General features: G+C 40.3%; 1 protein-coding gene across 3 annotated transcripts in view; it reads right to left on the bottom strand.

Moving 5' to 3' along the window:
• Positions 1-25,901, bottom strand: part of MYLK3 (myosin light chain kinase 3) — a 65,683-nt gene that overhangs the window by 25,790 nt on the left and 13,992 nt on the right. The window contains exons 1-3 of one of the 3 annotated variants that reach the window (XM_049804883.1): positions 24,530-25,818; positions 21,378-24,126; positions 14,162-14,285 (exon numbers count right to left, since the gene is read on the bottom strand). In XM_049804883.1, the coding sequence (XP_049660840.1) occupies positions 14,162-14,170 (9 nt within the window). In that variant the 5' untranslated portion in view covers positions 14,171-14,285; positions 21,378-24,126; positions 24,530-25,818. Of the gene's footprint in view, positions 1-13,984; positions 14,066-14,161; positions 14,286-21,377; positions 24,127-24,529; positions 25,819-25,901 lie in introns of those variants that run through there. The other 2 variants (XM_049804881.1, XM_049804882.1) reach the window with 2 other exon arrangements.

Here is a 25,901-nt window from a genome sequence, read left to right as displayed (position 1 = left end):
ACCTAGCCATAGAAACTCATCCGCAGTTGCGTACTTAGAACTTAGGTTGCCATCACCAGTGTGCTATTACAGGTACAGCATGCACAGTCGTGAAACAATGCAAGTACAATAAAAGTGCACAACTGGCCTCTGTGTATGTGTTCATGGGCAAAAGGGAGTCTTTTGAAATCTTGAACCACCTTCTTAGTTATTTAACAATTGAGAGCAAAAAGCATTAACACTGCCCCATTGTTGTTTACTAGTGTTACTATTAATATAACTCTGATTATTTAATCATCCTCACATACAATGGATTCTAATGGTAAACGCTGTGTAAAACAAAAAAGAGGACTTAAAAAAACACCAACCAACAAAACAAAACAAAAAACAAAATCAAGGTCCACAAACCAACTCTCCTCCTCAGGATTCAGCAACATACACTGTGTATTCCAGCAATATGGAACAGATTTCACCACCTAATACCTACTCACACAGGTGAGTGTGTAAGATGAGATGTGTAAGATAATGCATTAAGGAGAATTCTTGCTACGTGCAGCAAATATTCCTTGTTAGTGTTGTCTGAGGTACATACAGGAAAGACACAGCCAAAACTGCCACCTACTCAGATACAGCTGTTAGACTTATAACACTACTTACATTGTACTGTGCATCCCTAAGCAACTGCAAAATTACAGGTGGGATGAAGGGCAGAGAAGAAGGAAGCCTCATTTAGCCCATAGTGTGAAGTTTTAAACATCTGTCACAAAGTTATTAAGGTTAGCTTTTCTTCTTTTAATTGCCTCTTCCTTTCTCTCCTCTTTTGAACCGCTGGCAAACACACAAAAAGAAAAAAGGGCTCCAACAAATCTAACTGACTATTTTTCTTCAGGATGATAATAAGCTCAAATACTCGCAAACCCCCTTTTATTCCTTTTGCTTTGAATTACAATAGAAAGCAATTTTTGTTCAGAACATTGATTTAGTGCCCAGTGTTTGCATCTTCCTTGAGCAGCCTGAAGAGAGCATTCAGTTCCATTGAGAGCCTCAAGCCTTTCAATACTTACCAAAAAAATAAGAGAAAAATCCTAAATTGCCTAACTCCATATTACAGATCTTAGTATACCCATCCTTAGACATCACAAGAAAGTACAGTTATTGTAACAAATGCAATAGCCTATTAAACTCACTTTTTGTTTGCGAGGAGCTGCTGCTTATAATGACATTTTGCACTTACATACTGCAATGCATGTTACTTCATCTTCAATACCCCCCAAACTACATCTGAAGAACTTGAAGTGTTGTACAAGCAACAAATACCAGTGAATCTTGCAGGACCTCTGTAGATTGCAGAGCTATGCTCAGTCAACCCATGTTGTCATTGGCAAAACAAACTGATGATCCACAAGACTCCATCATAGTCTGGATGTAACCTGAATAAAGTTTCTGATGATAATTGGTGTCCTGTGGATTTCTGCTTGTTTCTTCCAGGTAACAAAAAAATGAGCACTGTGAGATGGTGTGTGTAGGCAACTGGCTCTATTCCATTAAGAGCTGAACTGAACTGAACTTTTCAGATACTTGATACCTTGGAGATATTTTAAAGGTATCTCAGGAGTGCCAAAGAAAAAGAACACAAACGCTGGAGAATCACAACTATGAGTGACCTTGAACTGATGATGCCCAAGAGACTTCTATTCTCAAGGGGGAAATGAAAGCTTACTCCTCTTTGGCTTCAACCCCACACACACTCTCCCAGTTGTGAAAGAGAGATGTCAAAAACCAAGAGAAAAATTCACATTCAACACAAACAATCTATGATATGGCTATTCAGTTACGATACCTCCTTGCTAGCTCTGACCCAAAGGAAGGAAAAAATACAAAGATGGTGTGAATAGAAAACTAAGAAAAAAAAAATCTATAGCATGTACTAAAATGACAGCAGAGGCTTATATCCGAAACAAGAAATGTCACAGAGGTTAAAACCAGCTGCTCAAACAGATCATCTCATTAGATTATTGCATTGCTTCCAACAACACAGTAAAACCAGAGATGGCTGAAAATAACGTAGGTAAACGAAAAAATAACCTTTTATATGGCCTAAACAAAGCCAAAGCTTAATAGAGAGACTGGGGGCTTTGGGAGAAGTTTGCAGTGGTTGCAATGCAACAGAGTTCTAAGGGGATGAAGAACTCAATGTGGTAAAACATCAGGAGCTTAGAAAAAAAAAAAAACAAACAAAAAAACCCCAAACAGCAGATAAGCTCAGAACAATCTGGTTACATCTGCTAAACACTACCCAGGCAAAAAATATCAATAAACATCTTTTACATATTTAGAAACCACCTGTCAACTTTTCCAAGTTACACTGAAAATCTACTTAATCTACATCTAGTTGCTGCAGCTCATTAACATACACTTCTTAGTTTTTCCCCCAGCAAATGAAAGGGTAACTAAACTTTTTTAGGGTACCGAAACTTTTGAAAAATTAAGCCCTACACCAGCGAGTAATTTCTCATGAAATTACTAGACACATGAAAGGTGTATTGGTTTTGGGTGGCAAGGTTTTGGTAGCCGGGGAGGGTTACAGGGGTGGCTTCTGTAAGAAGCTGCTGGAAGATTCCCCTGTGTTCGAGAGAGCCCATACCTGCCGGCTCTAAGACGGACCCGCAGCCGGCCAAGGCCGAGCCAATCAGCGATAGTGGTAACGCCTCTGTGATAACATTTTTAAGAAGGGAAAAGAGCTGGGACGCAGAGAAACAGCTGCCAGAGTGACTGAGAACATGTAAGAGAAACAACCCTGCGGACACCAAGGTCAGTGAAGAAGTGGGGGGAGGAGATGCTCCAGGCGCCGGAGCAGAGATTCCCCTGCAGCCCGTGGTGAAGACCATGGTGAGGCAGGCCGTCCCCCTGCAGTCCAGGGAGATCCACGGTGGAGCAGATCTCCACCTGCAGCCCGTGGAGGACCCCATGCCGAAGCAGGTGGGTTCCTGAAGGAGGCTGTGACCCCGTGGGAACCCCGCACAGGAGCAGGCTCCAGGAAGGACCTGCGGATCTGTGGAGAGAGGAGCCCACGCTGGAGCAGGTTTTCTGGCAGGACTTGTGACCCCGTGGGGGACCCACACTGGAGCAGTGTGCTCCTGAAGGACCGCACACCGTGGAAAGGGCCCATGCTGGAGCAGTTCGTGAAGAACTGCAGCCCGTGGGAATGGCCCACGTTGGAGAAGTTCATGGAGGACTGTCTCCCGTGAGTGGGACCCCACGCTGGAGCAGGGGAAGAATGTGATGAGCCCTCCCCCTGAGGAGGATTAGCGGCAGAAAATAACGTGTGATGACCATAAACCCCATCCCCATCCCCATCCCCCTTGTGCCGCTGGGGGGGGGCTTGGTGAAGGAATCCAGGAGTGAAGTTGTGCCTGGGAAGAAGTGAGGGGTGGAGGGAAGGTGTTCTGAGATTTGGTTTTATTTCTCATTACCTTACTCTGGCTGATTTGTAATAAATTGAGCTAATTTTCCCCAAGCTGAGTCTGTTTTGGCCATGACAGTAATCAGTCAATTATCTCTCCTGTCCTTATCCCGACCCACAAGCTTTTTGTTATATTTTTCTCTCCCCTTTCCAGCTGAGGATGGGGGAGTGATAGAACGGCTTTGGTGGGTACCTGGCATCCAGCCAGGGTCAACCCATCACAAAAGGTAATAAATCATGTCCACAGTGCAATGGTGCAGCCACAGATCAATTCTGATGACAAATGGCAAGCACTGAAATGGGCATTGGCTCTAATTTAGAAGAATAACTTCCAAGGTCAAGATATGGCATACAGTCTGGATAAGTCTGTCTAGTCCAATAATTGGGTTTCCTGCTGACATCAGACTGTACTAGGAACTGACCCACACCTGCTTCAGAAGGCCAAGAACCTGACATTTAACACATCACTCACATCAGCTGTTGGTTGAAATCCACCTGCACAGTAAAAGGGTCTATAAAGCACTATCAGTCTCCCTAAGTGACCCTGGCATGATACATTTCAATATTGCCTAGCTCACAACAGTACAACATTACTGTAGTACCATATCAACTAAATCTTAACAATCACCATACAAATTTTTTTCCTTTTTCTACGTATTTAGTGACAGAAAACTGTTAACACGGTAGGTTATGAAACACTCTCTTACAAGTCCTGACTTCTTCCCCCCCTTCTGTTATTATTTTTCAAACAACAAAATCTAAGGATAATGCTCCCAAGCGGCAGCACAGCTAAGGATAGGTTAATGAATCTGAGATCATGTGTAGTATTGTAATGCATCTCTGTCAAGCAGCTGACAGCAGATAGCTGAACAGATCAATTATGACATTTCATTTACATCAAAGTGATGAGATTTCTAGATAACACTGTTTACCCTTTGCCCACATGGCTTAACAAGAACCTTTTAAGTCCTTCCTCCAGGTTACTTTGCCTCTTAGGAGGCCAAGAGAGCACCTGTTGCCCATCCACATTCACTTACTTGACCTCAGAGCTTATTCTCACTACCTCAGAAACTACATTAAGAATGTGTCTCATTACATTTAATTTTCACTCTTTCAAACTTTTTTTTTTTTTTTAATCCAAGCATCTACTAAACTATTTTACCACTCTTCTGGTCCCAGTTGGTAATCAGTAATGTTTCCCTGGTGTGATGGTAAGGATTCACCTTCCCACTCCTTCACACCCTCTGACGAAGAGCTGTCCTCTGGAAACTGAACAGAAAAGTCATGTTGCTCATTCTGCTTTCCCTGAATTTCAGTGATTTATTTTTTTTAATTGAATGCAGTCAGTTCCTCATAAAGCCTGCTGATTTTAACAGTCAGCCACAAAAGCTACCCTTAGATTCAAGAAGCCTCTCATTTACAAGACTCCTTCTCACTACTACTAGGAGCTCATTAGAGAACCCTAAGACACCTTTTACACCTGCCAAAAACTCTTGTTTGCTCAGGTACAAGTAATTTTAAGTCAGTAGGCATCCACCATAATATAGAAGAGTAGCCTTGGCTGTGCAGTAATACCAACAGGAATAAAATCAGCAAAAGCAAATTCTTGTCACTGAAGTGATGTGATAGGCCTCTGAGTATAAATATATAGGGAACAGATCTGTTGCTTAAGAAAGGGTTATTTCTAGACAGTCAACTTTCCAGAAAAAAAACCTTACATAATCCAGAGTTTGCTCCAAAACACATTGAAAACAGCACAATTGTTCTTGCTGACTTGAAATTTGACTGGCTTCAAATCAAATCCCTCAGAAAAGTCTCTGCTTTGCCAGCAACACACTTTCGTTTGAGAAGACGAAAATCACCAAATTGCACTGTGCTTTGTGTTGTCTTCTACTTCATGTTCCCTTTCTACTTTAGAAGATCTTTTCAGCTTCAAGTTTGAAAAATTACCACAAAAATATGCACACAGAGCTGTACTGACTTCCTAATTTATAACCATCGTTTCCAACTTCACCCTTCTCAATACCACCACTGACAACTGCTGTAAGAATAAATTTGACTTTTTTCTTTGCTCCTCCACCTATATTTGCAAAGTTAAAAGGCAATAATACTGTTCTCCCAGCTACGCTTCTGCCCTTCACAGTTACTGACTGAAGTATGATTACCTCAAGCACAGTTTTACATTGCATTGATTTAAGTGTTTGAAAGGTAAAACACACAAGAACCTCAAATCCTGTCAGACTGCACTGGAATTAAGTGAACAAAGCGTCCATGGACAACCACACAAGGGGCAGCCTCCAGCCACTCACAAACCATTTGACTGGACTTGAGCATGCCTTGGCTACCGACACACGCTCTTGGAAACTTTTCTCAAGTAACTGCAAAAGCAGTTAGTGCCATCATTTCAGGCCTTGTGCAAACTGGAGTCTCAGTTATTGATTTTTTTTTTCTCTCCCTCACATTTCCATCTGACAGTTGCCATTGTGGAACAACAAACACCAAGTACTGTGCTCAGTGTTCCTTGCTAATAATGGTCTTCACAGGAACCTAACAATGGATTGATTTTTTATTTTAAGTAAGAATATTCCTTGACATTACTATTCCCCACCAATAACCAGAACACCATATTAAGGAAGTTCTACATCAAATAAATAGTCCTCTGTCCTATAATGAAGTCTGTTATATGCTGTATTCACCTGCTGATTTAGATGTCTGACATTTTGCTTTGATGTCATTCACAAACCCAGGAATAATGTCATCAGTTCAGGCTTAGTTTCAACACAAACTCTGCTTTGAAACGGATTCAGAGTAAAAGAGTTTGTGTACAAAAGCTGGTGGTTTTGCAAACTCTTCTCAGTAATCAAATACTCACAGAGAAGCCACTTGTACTCCTTTAGGTGAATGTTTAAACATCTGGCAAAAAAACACAGAAAATGCTGCATCCATTTCAAATGTGCAAAAGATCTCCAGGTAAATTTATAATGGTTTTCATCAAGTTGGAAGAAAGATACAGGAAACAAACAAAAGAATGTGATCTACAAAAAAGCTTGTCTAAAAGACAATTATACTGCATGTCAGTGGAATTGCAGAAAGCAGCTAACAACAGGCGTCAAGCTTTCCAGAGCAAGGAATTAGAAGGCAATTTTTTAAGTTTATCTCTCTGAAGCAGATAGTTTAAGAACAGTTGTGTATGAATTAGAAGCCTTGAGTTAGGGCCCCAGTGGTATGACTAAGCACAGTGATCCATTTTTCCATCTGAAGTTGGTATCTCAGTACAAATATCTAGTAAAAACAGAAATCCAGAGCACATTTGGTGCAGACATTTCCACTCCCAGAACAGCGAGTACCCCCTAGTGCTTCTCTGCATGGCTTCTACCAGAACCCAGGAAGTTTTGCTTCCCTTACTACCTTAACAGCCAACAGACTCCAGAGTATTAGTTTTAAGAAACCACACAGAAGGTTCTCTGCACTCATAAGAAGCTCCCAAATTAAAACTACTAAACCATCAATTTTGCAATTTGCTATTAGATCAGTGACAAATTAATCTCCAGATGCATGCAGAGACAGCTGTAGTGTAAACCCAGATACACCGATTATCAGTGGTAGACTAAAAAACCAGCACCAAGTCCTGGCACCATAAAGCAAAAATCAGTCAGAGGAAAGCAAGCAAATAACACTGTTGATAAAAGATCCAGGATATAAATGGTTTGGATTTCACATTAGTTGATATCAGGAGTATTTGTCACTAAAGGGTAGTAGGGCAGTGGCAGTCACACATCTAGTTACAGTACATCAAGATCTTCTCAGTGTGAGAAATTAGGTAAGTAGTTAAAACGCTGGGCCAGATGCTGGAAAAGACTGCAGTTATATTCTGCAGAGAGGTGAGCAAGTTACGCCTGGCAAGAGTCTCTACATACAGTCCATGAAAAAGGTGAAATGCAGGGCTCTCTGCCTCTTGTTCAGCCACAGAAGGAGGGACAGGAAAATTCGGCAAGAGTTTCTCTAAACTGAATCTAGTGAAGAGTTGATCTTATGAAATTCTGCATTGACCCTAATGCAGTGAAAAGTGCACTGAAACAATCATAATGCCCCACAACAATGACCAGAAGCTTTCTACCTGGCTTACCAAGGCAAACAATCACTGACAGCCATGGTAGGAACAGCCTCCCAGAGCGGGATGATCCAGTCAGCCATTTGATAACTTGTGCCAATGTTTTCTGGCCCTAAGATTGATAATTCTGTATAAAGCAAACCCCAAAACAAGAAGGTCAATCAATCATCAAATTTGTAGCAAACTATTTTCTTTTATAGCAAGAAGGGTCAAGGAAGATGCAATTCAAACTGTGCCAATTATTAAAGAGATGCTGAGAATTAACCAGGACCCTGAAGCCTAAGCTCCCCTCACTGGGCTTCTGGGGGACTTCAGCTGAAACTGGGAACAGGAACCCACCAAGAAAATATCCAGAACAGAGCTATTTATAGAAAAAGAACATTTCTTTTTAATTCTATCCAGCCCTACACAGTACTAGTGAGCATGCAATGACAACGCTGGAAAGAATCAGGTCTCTGAAAAGAATCTTTCAGGATAGTACATACCTGAAGTCAGAGGCATGCGTAAATAAGCTGGATGAGCCAGAAAGCACATGTACTGTCAAGCCTGAACACCAAACCAAGGACACAAATGAGAGAGTGAAAGGTGAGCCACAAATATAGAAGACAACAGCAGGAGGTCCTGATAGCTCCTGCTAGCTCAATTCAGCCACGACAGAAGGTGAAAACAAACCTGTTTTGTAATGTCACAGACTATATATAGTTTACTACTCTTGTTTCTGGGATGTGAACTGTCTAAAAGGATACTCAACAGAATATATTTAGACTGCAAACCACTATACACTGGTGCAAAATTTAAATTGGAGCATATAACATCTTTCTCTTGAGTTCCCACAAAGCCTGGGAAGACAGCATTAACAACTGAGATGCTCAGAAATTTTCCAACCATGTATTTTTCTTAAAATCCCAATCCTTCAAAACGGGTTACTACTTCCATTGATTATTCTTTTTTCCTCCCCCAGTCTGTCTGCCTTTCTGCTAGCTCTCTGTAGCAGTCTGCACATAGCCTGCCAAGAGTCTGGACCCAAGGATGGTAGTTTAGACCTCTGTAGTATGCAGACTGCCCCAGAGCCTGGAATCCCAGATCCACCTTGCTGTGTAGAAGAGTGACTCCCCAGGTAAACAGGAGCTGAACTGCAGGTGTCCAGGCCTGGCCTCCATCAGGCCTATCCCAGCAGCTCTGTAACCCAAGCATCAAATAACTACACAAAACGTGACAGAACTGTTCAAAGAGAGATTAAAACAAAGGTAAACGTTGTGCAGTGCAAGACAGTCAAAAATGAATACACAAAGGTCAAGATGTGAACCAGGAGTACCTGAAGAGTTCCAAATAACCCTACACAGGACTCCCAGAACTAAGTCTGACTAGCAAAATCAGCAAGATGTGACCCAAAAATATGCAAGTGGAATGCACGCCCCCTACCACAAACAAGAAGTAGGAGAGGAGAATCAATATTAGCTTATGTGAAGGACTAGGTGACTTCAGATACCTCATTAAGTGGCCATATCCAAAAATAAGAGTTGGCTCCAGCAAGTCAACAGAAGAAAGAGAGCAGCACCACCAAGGTTAAAAGGGTTGATGCAGCTGACCATCAAAGCTGTTCAGCTAATGGGAAGGAAAATACTGGAGGAAGTATAAGCAACTCAGTCTTCAGGCACATGTTAGAACACTCCTTATCACTGCCTCTCCTCACAAAGAGTCCTATTAATTCCAGAAACACAAAATGCCTTATTTTAGTGCTCGAGCATGAACTACACCCTCCACTGTACATCTGAGTAATAACACAGATTTCCAAGCAATCTGTAAACACACTTAGGCCACTGTTTACAGAGCTGCCTAGTGTTACGAGTCCTTCTGTAACAACAGGATCAGCTGAGCCAACCACTTACTTGAGTACAAGCAGGCAGATCATCAAGTACTATGCCAGAAAGAGACTACAGTCAACAAATATGCAAACAACAGGTTCCACACTGCAACCACAGAAATCAGAAGTGTACATACGCTCATGAGCTCCTGCTGGAACAGGCTCAAACCTAGTTTATAGGCTGTCATTCTACATGGGAAAAGAGAGCTCTCACTAGGGTTAACATTAAGCTTACAGATTAGAGCAGTTCTCATCAACTATAGTAAGAACTGCACGCATGCTCCAAGACACTATTTATCCTTATATGCTCCTCTGCTCATCATATCCTCCAAAAGCATCCTTCCCTCTATAATGTTCCATGAATTTGAGTGCTAGCTTTGTGAACAAAACAAAGAATGATTTTCCAAGGGATAAGCATGAGTTTGGTAAATTGGCCAGAGTGATTTAATCCAAAGCAAGACATCCAAAACAGTTATTTTTGATTCTTAGCTCACTGAGGACTAGGAAAACCAGTAAATCAAACTAAATCCAAGATAACTTTTACCTGTGGAGCTTAATGTGTTTTCAGAAGAGAAGTACCGTTATCACTAGCTTTACACAAAGGGAAACTGAAGCAACGAATACGGAAGAGTTACTCAGTCACCCAACAGATCAATTCGAGATAAACAAGACATTCTGAATCTCATTATAGCCTTCATATTTTATAGCCTTCTGTGATGGGTTAACCCTGGCGGGACGCCAGGTGCCCACCAAAGCCGTTCAATCACTCCCCCTCCTCAGCTGGACAGGGGAGAGAAAATATAACAAAGAGCTTGTGGGTTGAGATAAGGACAGGAGAGATCATTCACCAATTACCATCATAGGCAAAACAGACTCAGCTTGGGGAAAATTAATTTATTACAAATCAACCAGAGTAGGGTAATGAGAAATAAAAACAAATCTCAGAACACCTTCCCTCCACCCATCACTTCTTCCCAAGCACAACTTCACTCCCGGATTCTCTACCAAACCCTGCCCCCAGCAGCACAGGGGGATGGGGTTTACGGTCATTTCATCACACGTTATTTTCTGCTGCTTCATCCTCCTCAGGGGCAGGACTCATCACACTCTTCCCCTGCTCCAGTGTGGGGTCCCACCCACAGGAGACAGTCCTCCATGACCTTTCCAACGTGGGCTCTTCCCACGGGCTGCAGTTCTTCACGAACTGCTCCAGCATGGGTCCTTCCCACGGCATACAGTTCTTCAGGAGCACACTGCTCCAGCGTGGGTCCCCCACAGGGTCACAAGTCCTGCCAGAAAACCTGCTCCAGCGTGGGCTCCTCTCTCCACAGATCCACAGGTCCTGCCAGGAGCCTGCTCCTGTGCGGGGTTCCCACGGGGTCACAGCCTCCTTCAGGAACCCACCTGCTTCGGTGTGGGGTCCTCCACGGGCTGCAGGTGGAGATCTGCTCCACCATGGGCTGCAGGGGGACAGCCTGCCTCACCATGGTCTTCACCACAGGATGCAGGGGAATCTCTGCTCCGGCGCCTGGAGCATCTCCTCCCCCTCCTTCTTCACTGACCTTGGTGTCCGCAGGCTTGTTTCTCTTACATGTTCTCACTCACTCCGGCAGCTGTTTCTCTTTGTCCCAACTTTTTTTTCCTTCTTAAAAATGTTATCACAGAGGCGTTGCCTCTATTGCTGATTGGCTCGGCCTTGGCCAGCGGTGGGTCTGTCTTGGAGCTGGCTGGCATTGGCTCTCTCGAACACAGGGGAAGCTTCCAGCAGCTTCTTACAGAAGCCACCCCTGTAACCCCCCCCGCTACCAAAACCTTGCCACACAAAGCCAATACACCTTCATATTATTGCAAAATACTAACACTGATCTGCACAGAGCCAAGCCACAGAATGCCATGTAGACAGATAACTGCATTAATGACTTTTTTCCCTTAAGACATGACTAGTCCAAAAAACCTTGGATCATTTGCTTTGATGGTTCTAAAGCCACCTTCCATAGTCCTTCCTGAAATATCTTTCATTTGCAGTCCTCTGGCAACAAGCAAAAGAAAATTGCTTGTGTTTGAGGCTGCTTAATAACTTTCTTTAACAAAAAGCTGAACATAAACTATTTAAACACATCATTATCTGTTCAGCATGAAGAACAGTTGAGCAGTATATTCAAATTAATAGACCAAAATGTTTTTCTGCTATGTTGCCATAAATAGCCAATAAATCATGTGGCCACAGTGGTATGAAACATATATAGTCTTCTGATTTAGTTCATTTACTGCATTGGCTCTTTAAAGAACAAAGACGATTACAAATATAAACTCTTTTAAAAAGCCTGTTAGAGCTATTATTGAACAAAACACATGAGGAAATCCTTTCTTCAAAATTTTGAAAGAGACATTCTCATTTAAAATGCAACTCCTACAACTTCTTTTTTTCTATTTACTTAAACTTTATTGTATGTACATGGCATTCTTTTTAAGGTTGCCTAAGTCCATCTTCTGCTGGATGGTAATGGTCTTTTCAGCAAGCCAAAAGTAGACGAACGCAAACAAACTGAAGAAAACAGAAATAGTGTTTCCCTAGACTCCCTACCACTGTAGCAACTGAAACTTAACTCCACAGACAGCTTTAAAACACAGTGTGGTTTGATGAATAGCTTACAATGGTAGAAAAGCAGATCCCTATTCTCTCTTCCACCAGTGACATCTCTATGTCTCTCTCCTTTTGCAGGGTTTGTGGTCTGTCGATCGGTGGTTAAGCTTTCAGAGACAGACTCTCTTTCACTTTGTTTCCTCAGAGCCTTGCACAATGGGGTTCTGATCTCACAGCTTTTAAGTACTACCACAGAGCACACATTTGAGGTATTGAGTGTCCACCGCTCAAGCTGATTGCACTGCTTTTACCACAGGTTGAATGGGCTCATGTAGAATTTGGCTCCTCATTAAATCACCTGAGTGTGAGCATGCCCAACAGATTCATTGTCTTAAAATTCTCAGACATAGGACAACTAAAGCAAAAAGCTGTAACAACCAACCTCCACATAATTTGAATGGCAGTCTGGCATCCTATACTACAAATATACCACTTAGAATAAAAGTTTTAACGTGCCAAGGCTGTCATGAAAATTAAATTTATTTACAAAGGCAAAGCCTGCACTCATCGTTTCAGAAACACCTCCTTGACATCGGCAGCTGTTTTGCAAGCCAAACTGCACAACCTGGCCAAGAAAGTCAAACACACATAGCACTTTACAAAAGGCCAGAAACCAATACTGCACCATCGAGAAAGTTTTTACTTTCAAACTAGGCTTACAATAGAACACTAAAGAATCCCTTACCGTAAATCTCTCTGTGTAATCAGAAACACAAAATCCTCCCATGCTCAAACAAAGGGATCTGTGCAGGGAAGATTCTTGACATAAAGTTCCCATCCTGTTTGGCCTGTATGGTGGTCACCCAGGTAGCCTGCAGCCTTTTACTGAATAAAGCCACGCAGCCTCCCTAGATCTTGCTAGAAGTCTGCTTGTGTGATAAACTAGGCATTTCATCTTATCTAACACTACACCAGGCATTTCAATCATTTCACTTCCTTATCAGCAGTACTAAGTTCTATCCTTATCCCAGAAGCTCACTTCCTGAATTACTGATAACAGCTACTGTAAGGCACAGAAACAACACAAGATGACAGCCAAATCTCTTGAGTCACTGAAGAGTCCCTTCTTCGCATTTCTCTGTTCCTCAGCTTATTTTTGGCCAATTTAACTTTGCTTTAGCTCTAACTTAGGGACAGCATGTTTGCTTCAGCCAAGCAGTGACAAGACTGTCATTTATCTGACTGCTGTTCTTTTTTTCAGTGACACTGATTACTGCTGCAGGAAATTTGCTTTAACATAACATGATTATTATACATTTGTGCATTTCTTCTATTTCCAGTTTCTTAAGCATAGGAACAGAGTGAACAAAAGAATGGACAAAAAAGGGCAAATAGTCATCCTCTATCAGAATTCACATACCTATTTATGCCTTCAAGCACTGTTTCTACAGTCTGATGCTATGCACATAGAGGCATTCACTTCAGTCTGTAAAATACCTCAAACAAAAGTACTTACACAAGTGTATGTGTACATGTCCATGAAGTCCATGTAGGCATATTTGTGAACCCCTAGATTTAGAATATATATTTTTTTCTACCTACACAGTTAGATTAATAAGAAGCCATACATAATACACCCAATCAATGTTCCCCCTCACGCATTTGGTCCTCAACTAATCAATTCCTTTTTATTTTGCCCTGTGAAAACACGTATCTTTTTTATTGAGTTCTTACCTATAAGATTGTGTCAGTAGAGTACAAATATACAAAGGTAACAGATACCAAGATGCTGGGTGACCTAAGAAGGAAGGTAAGTTCTGGAGAAGTAGAAGCAAATCTGCTTTCAATGTTCATCTGTGCTGTGCCTTCCTTCCCAATCTGCCAACAAGCTGCAGTAGAACGATCTCTCATTATTAGCTACCAGTGATCTAACATTAACCTGAATCACATCAGGCACGGGTATACAAAATGACAGCCACTCACTGTGGACCAGCAGCCTTTGAGCAGATGGACAAGCATCTTAGACAGCAGTATCTGGGCTTAGCATGGGCCGCGTCTTCACTGCTTAAATCAAAACAGAAGTGTGTTTTACCACAGGAGGAGTGCACATGCACTCTCCCCTAAAATAATCAAGAAAGCAATGGAGATAAGATACTGTACCTTTATCATTACGATCTAAGAGATGTCAGGTCCAGAAGTGTGAGTATAAATCTGGCTACGCCTCTCACAGCAAAAACGAGTGCTTTGTCTCCACTTGGGTCGGTACAGCAAGATAATCAATATGCTGTTAAGAAAAACAAAATAAAACCAATGTGAGTACAGAAGAAACCAGTGAATTAAGGTGAACGAGGAACTCTGGCAGGGCAAAAGCCAGGGAGGAGATGGGCATGCTTGCTATGCTGCAAGTATTTTCCTACTGCCCAGCAGGGAACATTTTTCAGGCCATTCAACAAACAAGTGAAAAGGCCAGGGACTGCCTGGGGTACAGGATGATTTGACCACAGCTCATAGAGGTAGGATAGTTCTACCAAAAGGTCAGTAGTCTAACATCCTGGTAAAGGGACATAGCCAACTTGAGGCTGCCTAAGATGCTGGACTTAGACCTCCAGAAATGGGAGGCCAGTCTCAACTGCCGGACTCGTGCATAATTTCTAACTCAATCTCTGTGCCTTGGCTTTTCCATCTGTAAAACTGAGTTAAACTCTTCCTAGCTCACAGAATATTTTCAGAGCTTTAGAATCTGTTATTACTATTCCCCCCCTTTAAAAGGCAAAACCAACGCATAAATCCTAGGTCAAAACTGCCTCAAAAATTTTAAGATGCATCAGCTAGCTCCATATAGTGGTACAGGAAAACTGGTGTCTTCCGAGCAGTAAGCAGTGAGACTGCTGCTGAGCCATTTTGCCTGGATAGGGTAAGACTTTTGCAGGTTTGTGGCAGCACCTCAAACAGTATTCCTGGCATTTGCACAAGGAACACTATCCAGCCACTCTCAGTGGGAGAGGAGACTACCCACATGGGCATCAATCTCTTGAACACACCCTTAAGCTTTTTTATTCACATGTAACTGATCATATGAATTAAAGACCCCTATTCCATATCCTAAGAAAACAACACATACTACAGCTATTCAAAAGGCATAGTGCTTAGTAGATGAGTCAGGAGATCCCTAGACCCAGGGGACAAAAAAAGTGGTTTTAATACATTTGTGATTTATTCCAATAGCACAAATAATCATGTTGTTACTCCAGATTTAATAAAGAGACGCTATTACCTAATGTGGCAGCAGAGGCATGTACAGTATGTAAGCACCATGCCACAGGGGAAAGCTTGCATGACAAAGAGAATCCTTTAGGAAATTTGGCAAGCACTCCGGAACAAGCAATGCTCAGCTTGCGACCTTCCATTAGCAGTTCTAAATACAGAACTGTAGTGTAAAACAACACCTTCCTGCAGTATTTTCATTAATTAAGACTAAGAATATAATTACTATAATGATGAGCTTCACTGATTTTGCTTTTTCTCCATTTTAACTTCTGGAAAAAAAAACATTTGGAGCTTTTCTCTCCCCCATTTTGATCTCAGATCTTATGATGCCGATTCTAGACTGTGTTTTCAGAAGAGTATTAAAATCAACAAATCAGTAGCAACTATCTAACATCCAATCCACAAGGAAACAGTCCACTTTTCACAACGTTCAAGGTATTGCTGTGGATAGAAAATAGGACTACATTTTCTTTAGTACTAGAGAAAAGTCTAGTGGATTTTACTTACAAGGAAAAACAGAGTTTGGTGCCTTGCCCTAAATTACTAAAAGCTAGAGACAAGGAAGGTGCTCACTTTGAGTGTAGGTATTCCAGTAGAGGTTTTGTAGATGTCACGAGACATCATTTACTTATAGAATAAATGCAAAGCTTTTACAAAAATCATGCAAGTAACACCAAACAAATGAAATCAAGATCCAGGTTAGTACTTCAGCTTTTAGAGCAACTCTTTGAATCTTCTATACTTAAGGCTCCAAAACTCCTCTTTCAAACCAAGAGGTATTTGACAGCTAAATCAGTGCATTTGGAGCAAAGACCAAGAAAAGGAAAAAGGTAATGTTAAGAGGCTATTAATTATTACTAGCTTTCCCAGCCAGCTGCTGACAGATATGCCAATTCCTGCATTATCTACAGAGTAAAATGAAGGGCTCAGCATTTTTGAGATGACTTCTCTCATCTCCCAGCACCAGACTCCATGAATTAGAAGGAGGTGCATTGCTCCACAAACGCATCCCATTTTCAGGGAATTTAAACAACATTCCTTCGCTGAAACTGTTAAAATAGTAGTTAATACTGAGTATCTTCCTTCCCAAAAATAAATAAGGAGAAGCTTTAGTCCCTTGGCACACTTTCATGCACACTTAAGAGTTACTAAGTTACTTAAGCATTTTTGAGACTTTTTGTCATTAATAATTGGGGACCAGGAGCTGCTAACACTGATGTCACCCAGTTTAACTCATCACAACTACGCCCAAAACATCTAATTGAAGGTTCACAGTTCTCTTCCAAAAGGGATTTCCAAACTCCACCAGTAACTTACCCTTTCATTACACTTCCATCCATGCAACAAGCTAGAACTGAATGCCAGCATACAGGAGTGTTCCCAGGGAAATGCACGCAGAATCAGCAGGCACAGTATTGATACCAGAAATGTTCAAGTACCCTTCTGTATTTGATCAGGACAAGTATTCAGGAGTCTGTGAAGACTTAGACTGATGAGGCGTTTTCTAAGAGCAGTCAATTCCTGGTTGTCTCTGTGCCAGTATCAGCACATTTCTAGAGCTGCTCCACTCACAATAGATTAGTATTAAAGGCCAGGTCTGAAAGCCTCCCCACCTCATTAATATGCATTTTATATTTTAAATCCCATTTACATGAAGACTCATCCCTAAGGCTAGAAGCCTCATAAATTATGTTCCATTTTTAACCTGCACTATTTACTCTCATTGTTTCAGAAGGAAAACACTAGCAGAGACAGCATTAGGCAGGCTGCTTTTGTTTATAAGAACAGTATCTAAAGCCCTCCTTTAACTTCATTAGCCCACAAAGATTTGCACTAGAACAAATCCTGCCTGCAAAGCACAAAAACAACTGTCAGCAGATTTTTATTCTTTCATTATTCTGCTTTTGTTTCAGCTGCCAAAGCGGGTGGGTATAACAGCTGCAGCTGAATAAACTCACGAAAAGCAACTTACCTAGTGAACACTTTAAAAACAGCCTACAATCACCATAAAAAACAAATTAAAAGAGACACAGTGACTCAGTATCTACTTCATCTCCTGGCAAGCATGGGTAGATGATTTCATGTTCAAGGCATACCACATCACATATCAAACCTGGCTTTGATGGTCATAAAAAATGTCCAAAGAAGAACAGATTCAAGCCTTCTCTATAAGGATGAGGGCCAATTTTTGGATAGTAGTCTTTTACTTCTATATAGCACAGAGCCTTGTTACACAGGTCAACCCTACAGGCAGCAACAAACAAGTTTGGGATGCTGAGGCAGACAGCACCTGCACCCTTCTAGTCTCCAGTAGCGAAGGAATGAACAGCAAAAGGAAAAATTAAGATGACTTTTTCGGTTTTACCTTATTCTCCTTTACATAGCATTTTTTGTAACACAGATTTACTGTTCAACAGCCTGTCAGTTTTTAATGCAGAGAGGTAACCTTTTGCAAAAGCCTGAAACCAAAAGAATTTGACATCATTCATCCACTTGCCCTCAAAAAAGCCTAGAGTAGTGAGAAGAGCAAATCAAGCATGTTTCCCAGAAGGTGGGATGAGTAGGCTGTCACTTGCATTGGACAGATTTTTATCTAGCTTCACACACACACTTTTCTGTACTTTTTATAAAGGATTAACTCATACCTACTTCCCCACTCTGAGGCAGCCACAAAGCATAGCTGGTAATTACAACCTCTCATTTCAATGGTCCATTAACTAAAGAAGACATCACTTCTATGAGTAAGCCCCATAAAGTACACACACAGCACCAAAATTCTGTGTCCAATGAACATACACGCAGAAGTCAGATTTATAGGATCCTTTACATTTGAGTTTGAAATTCAGAGGTATATTTTAGATATATTTTAAATTCAGCAGTCTGGATTGCTGACTTTTTTTTTGCCTCTTTAAATTGTGTCCACTAACTAGGTTCATTTTAGTCCTCAAAAGCCTTCTTTACAAGATGTTTCCTCCTTTTGAATCAGGTCTGAAAAACAAGGATTAACACTCTCAATCCCCCTCCCAGTGGTGGTAGGGGATCTTGTTCATCTTCCACATCATGTCTGAATCTGTTTCCCACAAGAAAAGCCCAGTAAACTCACAACTAAGGATACAGATGGGGAAGCCCAAACACCACAGGAAGAAAAGAATATAGCCTCTGGAGAATTCATTTCTCAAACCACCTATTTTTAGGTAAAAAGGAACTGCTCAACTCTGAGAAAACCTTGAGTAGCAGTATCCCTACTCCTCCTACAAACATATCACCTCTCCAGTCACCTCTCCTTTGTTCTCCAAATACATCCATTGCTTTCTCCACCACGTCTCTCTCCCAACATACTCATCTTTAATTCTCACCATTATACCCTTCTCCATTCTCCAGCTAAGTCTAGTTTTTCTTTTTTCTACCCTCACCATTCCTAGCTTGGTTGCTCTGGTCTCTCCCTCCTTCTCGTGTCTGGAGCAAACCACAATCACCTTCCTCCCTTAGCTATATAAGGAAACTCTACTGCAGCTATAACACTGGCTAATAATGAAAACTGCATGCCTGAAATCCCAGAAATTGAGATTAATGTATTCATCATACAATAACAGTCTGCCAGCAGCCTTTTAAGTCATTGTGCTTTTGACTATTACTGCAGTCATAAAGAGCATAAGCTATCAAAAACCCCTTATGATATCACAGCTTGATCAGCAAAGAAGCAGTAGTAAATCGACAAGCAGCAAACAATCTCAGAAATAATTTATCTAGTATAATCTCAACCCACCTGTTAGTCTCACAAAATATTTATATATCATTTTTGTGACTTTCTCAGATTCCCCATGTTCAAATAATTAATCTTCTTGTTTCCCAGGGATGTATTTGTAACACAGGCATTCAAAAATAGAATGCAGCCCCTGCTCTTTTCCATTTGCTATATTTCAATTTTTGATCTTTCTATAGTTAGTAGAAGTCGCGTTCTGTTCATTTTGTTTTCAAGTTTTGTAATACATTAACAATCTAATAAAGATTTTAAAAGACAAAACATTTTAAGACGTATTTTCCTATATACTATTGCTATCAGTCTCAAAATCAAAACTGAACAGTATGTTTCCTCTTCCAAACTCTGCACTCCTTTAACCTTCTTCTTTTCCAGAACTACATTTAGATGCATACGCATGAGCTGTACATAAACGTGAGCTTCACTGTTGCTAAGTAACGGTGTGGCAGTCAGTAGATAGCACTGTGAATGTTGTAAGCAACATCATACAAGTTGCCAAGTTCATAATTTGGTCAGCACTAAGAAATGTAGCTAAATATTTTGGATGAGACTCTCAATCTTTTTAAAATGGGCATGTGTGACAATGAAAGAAAAATACCTTGAGAATTGATTAAAGTCGTAAGTAATCCTACATGCTGCGGGACGTTTTTCCCCTATCAGGACAGTTATGCTATTCTTCAGAATGCAGCTATTAGTATTTATCTAAATTAGGCTTTTTTCTCCATTTCCATTCAGCCCATTATTCACTGCTTTGAGGTACTATTTTCAAAACACTCCTCTATGTAAGTGTTAGAAAGACATTACATAATTTTAATTATTCGGTTAAAAAGTTTGTTTTAAAAGTACCTTCCTGAAAACCTTTCATTGGATGCCAAGACCTGTCATTGTAAAAATATCCTAAGAGTAAATTCTAATGCTCATCTTCAAATCTTAGGATGGATTTGTCCGCTCAGCTTGGTAGGAAATTCTACTTGTACCATTTTTTTCTTCTTATTATTATTATTTTTAAAGTCTTTCGTTTAATTTCTTCTTTTTCAACAGATTTAAGAGGTAAAACTACAAGATCAGGCTCTGAATCAGTACCTAGCTAAGACTCAATATATCTCAACCTCTTAAGCATTTCCTAACTTACTGTATCATTTTTCATTCCTTGGAATTGCTCTGTCTTAAAGAAAAGAGACATTTGTTACTTTTTTCAAGGTCACAGAAAGTAATCATTATTCTCCACTGTTTCAGAAAGCTAAAGTAAAAAGCAATTATACTTTAACCCTCATTCTACAGTAACACAGGTTCCTGAGTGAATTTAAAAAAAATGAGCCTTGCATTTCTAACTTCATTCAAGGCTACACATCACCATTTCAGAGTTTTAATGTAGTCCTCCAGCTGACCACCTCCTGCAAAATAAACAGCTATTTTTTTCAAGAGTTTCTTACACTCGTGACTTTTCTTTGACTTCTGTCTTGTGTTCAAGACAAAACCTGTACTACCTTCAGGACACTCTGTGTGGTTTTACAAGTCAGATTTAATACCTAGTGCACCTTTTATGCATATTATGACAACACTAGATCTAAAAAGTCACAAACTATGCTGTTAAACTATGTCCCTTGACTTAAATAAAAATATTCTTTAATACATCAGAATTATTTTAATTTATTTGCCAAAGAAGTAAACTCCATCAATAAACATTTTCAAATACATTACAGACTACCATGCAGTGCCAGTAAAATCAGTGTTCGGACTCAGTATCATTTATTCATTTTACTGCAAACCAGAACTCCTGGTTCACCTCTTGCTCCAGCTAGTTCAGTGACTTTAGATGAACACTTTGCTTCTGTTGACTATCAGGACCTGGGGCCCAGACCACCGACACAGCGGACTCCAACCATGCATCTCATCATTATGCATGCTAACATGTGCATGTACGCACACGTTCTGTGCCACAACTTCTCCAAATAAAGCAACTCTGATCTCGATGTGAAGATTTTCTTTATTAGCAAGATATTTTCAATAAAATATTCAAAAGCTGTTTATTCCAAGACAAAACAAAAACCCCTGCGACTTCGAAAATTGCCAGACTATTGATGTTTGTACTCCTGGTATCTGGAAAACTCATGTTCTTAACAGCATTTTACAGCCTTCAACACCTTCCAGGATTAAAAATAGTATTTATTTCTTAACACTTATGACAAAATTAAAGACTAAGTTATGACTGAGAGAAATACTGCATAGTAGGGGACAAAAAGCAGTAAACTAACTTTTATAAGATGGAATTCAGGTTCTATGTACAAAGCTAAGCACCACCAAGAAAAGCACCTTGTGGGGGGTGGGAGGAAGATGAGAGAGGGGTACCTGACTTTTTCCTGGAGGATATGCTGCATGATGACACCAAAAGATTCATGAGAAGCATGTTTTGCGCTTGAAACTAAACAACTTCTGTAAAAGCAGGTTTAGGTTTTCTTCTGGAGAAAAGAAGAAATACACAGATTTATCCGTTTCCACTGCCTTCTGCCTAATCAATTTCCTGCTTTTTACTTAGACTCCACATCCCAGTCAACAGCTAGCAGCTATGAGCAACCCTTTTTAAAGTAAGAGCAGAAAAAAACCCAATGAAAATGCTCTAGTACATTGATTTACATATACCTTCAGTTCATTATGAATTCACAATATCTGCTGAAATCATGCAGTGTATTTCTGCAGTGTCTGATCAACCACAAGGCAGCAAAATTGATCATCTTCATCTCAAAAGAAAAACTTCTTAATCAGATACAACTTTGGGGCAGCCAGACTGTTAGAATTCTGTAACTACTAATGAGTTTCACAAGTGACAGCCTAAAAAAAAAAAAAAAATGAGGAAAAAAAAAAATTATTCTACTACTACTTAGAGCTGTCCTACTACCACTGCTATCTAAGCACCAACCTCCAAAAAGGACAGGCAAATAACTGGGGAAAGCAACACCTTGAAATGCTATGGTTATATTCACTAGAGGTTATTTGCCAGAATCCACAGTGAAATACAAAAATAGGAAGCTTACTACAAAACACTGATGACATTGTTAATCCTTTGAAGGATAAATTGCTTTTAGACTCACCTGAAAGTGTTGGTTAAACTTGTTAACATTTGCTCTGCTGTATTTTCATAATAAGCAAGAAGTGAGGCACATCAGGAAATCTGTAGTATGAAACAGTTGGTACAGAGCGCCCAACACCTGCTGCAGGTAGCCCTGGTCCAGCAGACCAAGCACCCACTAACTGCTGAAAGACATCCTCAAGGTCAATTTTTTGTGAAAGGAATCCAGTTCCTGCTCCCCAAGACCATTCCATGATGCAAACATAAGCACTGGAAGTATAGACTATCATGAGATTTGCTTGAAACACACACTCCTAATCCAAACAAAACCACTTGCATAGACGCACCCAGAGATGCAAAATAGGACACCAGCAATACCTGCACGTGTTCATGCATGCAGAGGAATCATTCTGGAAAACAGCAACCCAAAAAGGCTTAAACCAAACACTGGCTTAAGACAGCTCTCTGGTTACACTCTTTAATCACAGGTTATCAATACCTTAAAGGTTATCAGTATCTTAAAGAACAAAAGTCAAGCACCATGTCTTGTTAGGCAATAAGATACTAAGCATTCTTGATAGTACAGTCCAAAATACAAGGAACAGACACAGTGCTGCTAGTAGCCTACACAAATCAAAAACCAACCCAAAGACCTTGTTTGGGACCTCATATTTGAAGCAAATATCTCAGTTCTACTTGCTCTCTCTGTAAATCCTGCTGCCCATCCACAGGGTGATGATAATCTGCGAAGTATTGCCCAATACCTCACCCCATTTTCAACTTTTCTTTAAATCAACCATAACAGCATTAGAGTGAAAATAACAGGAAAATTACAGATGTCTGTAATATCTGACCAATGAAAACTTACATATATAGCACTTCCAGGGGAGGTGAAGAAGAGTTTCCTTAAACCATTTTTTATTAAATTGCCAGTTGAAAGTTCAGAGTTCTTTGGTCTTGACAAATTATTCACCTCTACCAATTTTCACAGCTCAAGAGCTAACATCCCACACAACTGATGAAGCCTTCTACTTTCAGTGCGGATGGCCAGTAACACCCATTAGCAGGATTTTAAGCTCCCATGTTAGATAGGAGTGAATGATGTTCTAAAGAAAAATAACATTTCAGTGTACTCTCACGAAAAACCGAATACTATACTCTTACTAGTATCAATAGTAAGAATGCCTGAATAAACAGTAACTGTCTTTAGAACAAGGCTTCCATCTAGTGGCAGAATAAAGTAAATGCAGAGAAATCTCAAGAGAGAATTTGAACTGTGAACCTGCTTGATGGTCTGACATGCTATTACACAGAGCTATAAACAGTGGAAGAGTAGTTCTTCAGAAAAAGGTAAAAGTGGCAGAAAGGAGAACTTACTAGATGGTGGTGTATAAACAGGCAGGGTTTAAAAACTTATACTGGAACTAGAGAGTCCCCCCAAAAAATTTTGCATAAGCAACTTTCTGAAGTGTTACCATATTTATTCTTGCTTCTTGGAAACTATGCCTTTTCCAAGTAAGGCAGAGCTGCAGTACATAGAATTTTACTCTCTCATCCTTTAACCGTCACTGGCTTTATTTTAGTTTTGCAGACCGAGAGCTGATACATTTTACAAATATAATCTACAATGACTTGCCACAGTATTTCATCCATTGATCATCTCTAACACACAAAGAGCTCTTGAGATGCCATTATGTTGATGCCTATTTCATACAATGCAGACGCTTTCCAGTTCAGTCCCTGAATACATTCCAAGAAATCTGTCTTAGCATACCACAGCCACAGAGTTACCAGGCCTTTTGGAAGATGCTGAAGTGTCCTGTCTATATAGGAAAGAATGGTTTGTTTCCGATTGGTGGGAAGAGAAAGTCAGGACTCTTGCTTTGCAAGATCCACTGGCAAAGAACCACTCTCTCCCTAGGATATTTTCAAGGCCACCTGCTTCCATCACAGCTTTCCTGAAGAAACTGGAAGCCAGCAGGGGAGGGAAAATAGCGTGACGAGAAGTGGGAAAGAGCTGACAGCAGAGACCTGGGGAAGACAAAAGGAAGAAGTACGGAAATAGAACTCAACCACTGCTTCAAGAGAGTCTCCACCAATGAAGGAGAAAAAATGGCCTTGCGCTTTTGAGAACTGTGAACATATTTTTCAGTACTTATCAGAGAAGGCACAAATGTAAAAATCATAAGTTAGTCACATCTCACAACATTAACTTCAGTCCTCTGAAGATAATTTCAATTCCATGTACAGGAGAAAGAAACAGATAAATGTAGGAATGCAGGTTAGAGGGCTGAACAGACTGCATTAGTCGTTCCCTTTGTCTCTTAACACAGAAGATCACATTTCTAGCAACAGAAGCAACACAAACCTCACCATATCCTTTAGTTTTCAAAATCAGAACTTCCCTTTTGTCATTCTGACTTTAATAACTTACCATGCATACATATCCTCTATCCTTAAGAGTTACTCATCTGTCCTTACTACTGGTATCTGTGACAGGCTACAGTTCTGGAAAGCAGAAGTCTACATGATGTAGGGAAGTAGGTCTTGTGTTCGCAATTCCTCATTTACTGGAATAAAGACAAATGTATATTAGTGGTTTAAGTGCATTTCCACGCCCATCCCTCTCATCCAGTGTTAAAAAGGACCCCAATTATTGCTCAGGAGTTAAGAATTTAAAAAAAAAAAAAAAAAAAAAAAAAATCACTTTCCATGTTTCCTGCTTCTGCTTACAAAGTTTGCATCTGATCAGTCCCTTGTGGCTTAACTCAAAACTATCATAGCTCCTTCCTTTAACCAATAACTAATAAACAGTCAGTATTTGATAGTCTAGCTCTATTAATAAAAATCTCTGCTTCTGCTCAGAGATCAGTCCTATAGCAGAACCTCATTAGGTAATTCTCATTATCAAAGTAATATGATACTGAAAAGCATGAGTAATACTGAAGAAAAACTAAGACAGTTAGTGGCATTCCCCTTCTTAGAAAAGGGTGAATGAAAGCTGACAAAAAGCTAGTATGTCAGATTTTATGAATGCAATCACCTCCTACACCTCCTCCCTCTGGATTTTACAGGGCTTGAGCATCTTTTTTTTTTCCTTGGTAAGACAAAACCCCCACATATTTACAACAGAAAGAGTTTGGGCTCAAATTACACTACACCACTTTAACAAAGACTAATTTTGTTGAATGTCTTCCCCAAGCCTATTTCTACTGAAACAGCTCATTTTTGCGCACTCAGGTAGACTTTTGCTTTGGTATTTACAGTGAACAGTCCAAAGGAAATACTTCTAAGAATTACACTTTTAAAAGACAGACAAAAAAGCTATTGAGAGTAAAAGGAATTAGCATAGCCTCATCTTTTGGAAATACCAGTAAGAAGATGCTAGCTACAGATCTACATCTCTGACACCTGCTTCTCTCAGTCTCCAGTAAATGATGGGCCAAGAAAGAGTATGGAAGACATACTTACCAGCTGGACAAAGCAGAAACCCAGGGAACAGCTGTTACAGAACAAGTGCTTAGCTCTCAAACTTCAGGAGTCTGACCCCCAAAAGTATGTGCGATTTTTAAAAAACAACTCCATAACAGGGAATAATTTTCTAGAGAGAATTCATAAACAATATGAAGTTGTTGAGCAGAATAACCCCCCAAAATAAAATCGCTTTAATTTTCTTCCTATCAGAATTATATCACTCCTGTTAAAAAAATGCAAATCTAAAGTCATCCCTAGGATGAATACCAGTTTTTTAAGAGGTTTAAAACCAACACACCCTAAGTATCACAAATGTACTTAGCTCCCGGTTC

This window comes from Accipiter gentilis, chromosome 7 (genome assembly GCF_929443795.1).
Source record: "Accipiter gentilis chromosome 7, bAccGen1.1, whole genome shotgun sequence".
Classification (NCBI taxonomy): Eukaryota; Metazoa; Chordata; class Aves; order Accipitriformes; family Accipitridae; genus Astur; species Astur gentilis.
The sequence above is the reverse complement of the archived record's forward strand: the minus strand, read 5'-3'. Positions and strand labels throughout refer to the sequence as shown.